General features: G+C 50.0%; 1 protein-coding gene across 1 annotated transcript in view; it reads left to right on the top strand.

Annotated features, from left to right (window-relative positions):
• The first annotated feature begins 4,469 nt into the window (after nt 1-4,469).
• The window catches only part of GFOD2 (glucose-fructose oxidoreductase domain containing 2), an 11,048-nt gene continuing 9,712 nt past the window's right edge, over nt 4,470-5,805 (top strand). The window contains exon 1 of the mRNA XM_010004372.1: nt 4,470-4,759. Within this exon, the coding sequence (XP_010002674.1) occupies nt 4,501-4,759 (259 nt within the window). The 5' untranslated portion in view covers nt 4,470-4,500. The remainder of the gene's footprint in view (nt 4,760-5,805) is intronic.

The following is a 5,805-nucleotide window of genomic DNA, read 5'->3' as shown; positions in this document are numbered from 1 at the left end:
TTCCTGCAGAGACCTTGCTGGCTGCCAGACAATGCCCACAGTTTCTGCCAACATTGCTGTCACCTCTGCAGAACCCAGCCCTGAGGCAGCAGCTGCTCTCACAGGAGGCGTCTTCAGGGTGGAAACCTGAGTAGTGAAAACCTCTGTAGATTTTGCCGACAGAATTCTTATGCAGCCTTAAGTTTCATGAGGCTTTCACAACCAGTAACTACCTTATTAGTTGTACAGCCCTTGTTACTTGTCTTTGCTGTCTTTGCAAACTCGGGACCAATGACCATCTGGATGAAAACTGTGCCCTGTGGTAGCCCCTCCACCACGTTCCTCACCTTCCTTGGAACCAAAAGGGAACTTTTTAAGATGAGTTGGAGAAGCATGACTTGCTGTCTCCTTCTGCAGAGCCAGTGTTGCCATGACTAGGAACTTTCTGGACACAGACTGTTATTCTTTAACTACCTTTGGCCATCTCTAATGGTCCACAATGGTTTCTGGGTGCCATAGTCTTTGGCTGTACTATTTAGTTCTTGAGATTTGTGCCTTCTGAACTCCCTGACTGCTTCATTGTGGAGTTGAATTGGATGCTGTTGGTATTGTCAGGTTTTTGTTGCACTGGGTCACATAAATGCTTGGTGCTGCATGTAGCACAGAAGTCAAACAGCTCCTTTTTGTGACTGTAGGATGGGACTTCAAAGTTACCATGAAATTCAGCAAGAATGTGAATGTTTTATGGCCACAAAAATGAATGGCAGCTAGCAAGAAGATTGAAGAGCTTTAAGTGCTTCTCTTTGAAAATTGAAGTTCAGACATGATGCTGCAGGCATTGATTATTTCCTCTCTGTAAAAAGGAGGTTGATTTGTGTCTCTTGATGTGCAAAATACTTGTTTTGATCCAGTTTTCACTTCCAGGTAAAGCTCTGCCTTTTGGCTGTGTCTCTGGGAGGGTCCTCAGAGAAGTGTTTGTTCTGGTTTTTGCTCATGGGAGGTACCAGTGCAGGAGGGTTTTCCTTTCCTGAATTACTGGCTTATAAAAGGCTTTTCATAGTTTGTGTGAGTAATTCAGTGAGATTTCTTTGCTGGTTTTAGACTTGCTGGGTTTTAAATAAATAGACATTGTACCTAATTCTAAGTGGGTGCTGATTGTGGTTTCAGGTGTTAGTTTCTCAGACCTCTGCTCAAACTAGTTTACAGCTCAGCTGATTCCTTGCAATTGTTTAGTCTCTGTTTTGACTCCTCATAAATGGTTAAGGTCTACAGCATCCTGGGACATTTCACAGCTTACCAAGGCTTGGGGTGAGGAACCACCTGCCTTAGGTTGTTTTGATTCTGCTCTGAGCTCCATTAGATTTTTTCTTGCACTGGGAGAAATAGTGGAGTTGGTCTTTATCCATCCTGAGCCACTCATGACTATTTCATTCTCTGACATCCCTCTTGGTTCCAAACTGAGGAATATTTGATAAGCTCATACTTAGGTAGGAGATGTATGCTTTTCATCACGTTTGCATCATTTCCACTTGTGCTCTTTTCCCTCCCTTAGAGAAGAATCCAAAGCACAAGTAGGGCTCTGGGGACTTTTGTGGAGGCACAGGGCTGTTCCTTTGGAGTCCCTGTTCAATCTTAGCAGACTGTTATTTACATCTGCCTCTGGCTTCGTTATGCTGCAGTGGGTTTTGAGATTGCTTCCCTGGGCTGGCTGAGGCTGAAATGTCTCATCCACCAGCACTTGAGTGTGTCTGCAGAATGCTCCTTTCCAGAAGCTCCTGTTGAACTTCCTGTTACCGCTGTGTCCGCGTTCACCAAAGCCACGTGTGCTCAGGGACTCGCCCTGTGCAGGTCTGTTCAGCAGCAACATCCAGTGACTCTCCTGTCAAACTGAAGCTTCCCAGTTGGCCAAAGATTTACTTTTTTCCATTTCTCATCTAATTGCCTCTTAAAAATCTCATGCAGGGGGAATTTATTTTAAGCTCACTTAGACATTAGGAGAAAGTTCTTCAGTGTGAGGTTGGAACAGCCTGCACAGAGAAGCTGTGGCTGCCCCATCCCTGGCAGTGTTGAAGGGCAGGTTGGATGGGGCTTGGAGCAGCCTGGGCTGGTGGGAGGTGTCCCTGCCCATGCAGGGGGTTGGGACTGGGTGAGCTTTAAGGTCCCTTCCAACCCAAACCAGTTTGGGGTTCTATGAGATGAAGCCAGAGAGACTTAGGGCCTGAAAATGTAACTAAACAGTTTTATTGAAGATGCAACTGATGAAACTCTTAATGATCAACAAGAAAAAAAAATGGAATATAATAAAATCTATTCAAAACATGAAACGGGATAACGTAAACAGTGGGTGGGGCTGTCAGGTGTGGGGCCACGTCAGGGCTGTGGTGGGGCACCGGGGGGCACAGGTGCTGGCCTGGCGTTTCAGCGCTGGCCGGGCGCTTCTGCCCCAGTGCAGAGTCTGGGTGCACAGCCCTGGGGTTGTGCTTTCGGGGGCACCTGCTGGAGGTGGGGCCATGTCCATGGCTGCTCTTCACCCCCCCTCCCATCACCCCTCCCCTCTCTTCTGTTTTATCCACTTCCATGGGCTCTTCCCTGTCTTGCCCTGGACCCACCTTCCCAGACTCGGCACCATCAGCCGCCCGGCTCAGCCTCCACCTCCTCTTGCTGCCCCTGCTGCCCCTGGCTCCCTGCTGGGTTGCCACCCCCCTGGCCACTCCGTCCTGCCTGTCCACAAGCCATGTTGGCAAGTGACTGCCTGGCAGCTCAGGGGGCACTGTGGGCAGCCCGGGGTCCCAGCAAGCAGGGCCATTCTGATGTCAGGAGGCCACTGTGATGGGGATGGCTGTGGCCAAGTGTGGCTGTTCTGGGAGCTGAGGGGGGTGACCCCAAAGGTGGCCTTGTCTGGGAGAAGGAGGGGGGTGGGGGGGTGAAGGGCCCCTTTCCTGGGAGTCTCCCCACTGTGCCCTTGTGCTGCCCTTGGGCCAGGGGCTGCCCTGCACCTCCCCATGTGTGCTGGGCTGTGGCCCCGTCTTCATCCCCGCAGGAGATGCCGGGGCAGTGTTCCAGAAGGGTCAGGGTTTCCCAGGCCCCCCAGGTGGCTCCCTGCAGCAGGGCAGCCCCTGTGCCCAGCAGGGGCAGGGAAGGGGCAAAGCATCCCGCCATCCCGCAGGGGCAGGGATGCGCAGCCATCCTGTGCCAGGTATCCCAGTGATCCCTCCAGGAGCTGCCCGTGGCCAGGTGTTGTGGGGGCCCTTTCCCTGTTCGTCAGTCCTGTCCTTGGAGAGGGGCCATCTCTGGTGCCCTGAGCCCCGAGGGACAGGGAGGAGAGGGCCTGGCCCTGGGGCTGCACTGCCACGGGACATGAGGAGCCACTCAGAGGATCCTGTGCAAGCGCCCGTCGGCAACAACCACCTCACGCAGGTCCTGGGACACACTTGGGCTGTTGCATGTGGCCAGGGGGTGTCTTCTAGGGATGCCCCCCATACAGGTTTGTTGTTGTAGCCACAAGATGGGACTGGCCAGATCTCCTTGGACAGCTCTGATCTTCCTGTCTCTATTCCCATAATTCCCTTCCCTTGCTTGTCTTTTCAGATAGTCTCTGCTTTTATGATTCTCCTGCCAAAGCTTTTTTGCAGAAATGAATTGTTACAAGATTTCCCATTTATCCAGCATATTTTGAAGTTCTTCACAAGTCTTGCTCCTGAAGCCTCTGATCTTTTCCCCTGTTGGAATTACATGAAACTCTAGTCTTTGTAAAGGGAGGAAGTGACAGTTCATAGAATCACAGATTCACAGACTGTTTTGGGTTGGAAGTGACTTCAAAGATCATGCAGTCCCACACCCTGACATGGGTAGCAGTGCTTCCCATTAGACCAGGTTGTTCCAAGCCCAATCCAACCTGTCCTTCAACACTTCCAGGGATGGGGCAGCCACAGCTTCTCTGGGCAACCTGGGCCAGGGTCTCACCACCCTCACAGGAAAGAGTTTCCTCCTCATATCTCATCTAAGTCTCTCCTTTTCCATTTTTAAGCCATTCTCCCGTGTATTCTCCTTACAAGCCCTTGTCAAAACCCCCTCCCCAGCTTTCCTGGAGCCCCTTCAGGCACTGGAAGTTGCTCTAAGGTCTTCATGGAGCCTTCTCTTCTCCAGGCTGAACAACTGTATCTGTTTCTGTACATGCATCCTGAGTTTGGAAGCTCAGGAGATGCTCATGACCTTGTTGAGCTGCTTTCTTACCATTATTCTGCAGTAGGGTTTTTGGACTTGTCCCCTAATGCCATTTCTCTATTGATTGCAAGTTTGGGAGGGTTTTGTGGGGTTTTTTTCATCAAAATTTGTCAAAATGTTGAATGCTGCATGAAGGGTAGAAAGAAACGGGATGTACTTGATATCAAAATGTGCTTTGTGTTGATACTAACTTGTAACTTGTTGCACTTCAGGAGCTGCAGATGGGAGGGAGAGCTGAGGAGCTGAGTGTGATGTCAAGGGCTCAGGTGTAGACCCTGATGCCTGAGAGAGCACAGGATGAAAACGCTTCCCGGAGTGGGTGTGTTTGGAACTGGCAGTACTGCCCGGCTCCTGGTGCCCTTGCTCAGAGCAGAAGGTTTCTCCATTGAAGCACTTTGGGGGAAGACAGAAGAAGAAGCCAAACAGCTGGCCGAGGAAATGAACATCTCCTTCTACACCAGCCGGACCGACGATGTCTTGCTGCACCAGGACGTGGATTTGGTTTGCATCAACATCCCTCCACCGCTAACGCGGCAGATTGCTGTGAAGGCTCTAGGTACCTTTTTTTATCTTTGGAGCTGGACCAAAAACCCTACAGCTCCTTGGCAGATGGAAATTTGAAGCTGTTATCCCAGCACAATTTGAGTTGCACCAATGCTAAAGGTTCTGTATGGAATTGGTGGTACCATCTCTGAGAAAGGTTACCTAGATTTTTTTTGTAACAGTGCTATTTATTATTGCTTACAGCTTTGGAAATCTTGAACCAATTGGGCTAAAATACCCCACGACTTCTTCAGACTGAACTTATGTGGGGAACTTTTAATAAAAATGAGCTTTTGCAGAGATGATGATGAGGGGGTAAAATGTTTTTATGCCCATTTAAAAAAAAAACAAAACAAAACTTAAGTTGCTTAATTAATGTCATATCCGAAATAAACTTCAAATTCTGACATTCTGCAATAGGAAATGAGATCTGCCTGGGCTGGGTGGGTTGTTCAGCTCTGCTTTGTTTTCCCCACAAATAAAACCAAATTGGAAGGTTAAAATCCTTTGAAAAAAATGTTTGCATGCACTCAGTAGAACCTGTGAGTTAGGACCAAAATTCTCTGCAGCTGCTGCTTTTGGCCAGTGTGCTGTAGCTGTGGCCACCCCTGGAGCTCTCTGTGGCCACCCATGTGCTGAGCAGACTGGCATGGTCTTGGATGCAGACTGGCTGGAGGGCTTCTTCCCCCTGTGGCAGGAGGGCAGATGCTGGAGGAGGAGGAGATGTTTGGAACAGCAGGAGGAATCCTACAAGATGGGCTGGGTGAGGGTGTCTGGGAGGGGAGGTTCAGATGGGATATTGGGAAAAATTTATTTCCTGAAAGAGTGGTCAGGCATTGGAACAGGGTGTCCAGGGCAGTGTGGAGTCACCATCCCTGGGGGTGTTAAAAAATATGTGGATGTGGCACTTCATGGTTTAGTTGGCAAGGTGGGGGTGGGTTGGTGGTTGGACTTGATCTTAAAGGTCTTTTCCAACCTGATTCTATGACCCTGAACTGGTTGGGCAGGGAGGGGAGAACCAGCTGCCCCACCTCCCCGCCAGTGGGTCCTTCTTCAGCC

The sequence above is a fragment of the Chaetura pelagica genome, unplaced genomic scaffold (genome assembly GCF_000747805.2).
Source record: "Chaetura pelagica isolate M959 unplaced genomic scaffold, ChaPel_1.0 scaffold379, whole genome shotgun sequence".
In the NCBI taxonomy this organism is placed as follows: Eukaryota; Metazoa; Chordata; class Aves; order Apodiformes; family Apodidae; genus Chaetura; species Chaetura pelagica.
This window is presented reverse-complemented; position numbering and strand designations above follow the sequence as displayed.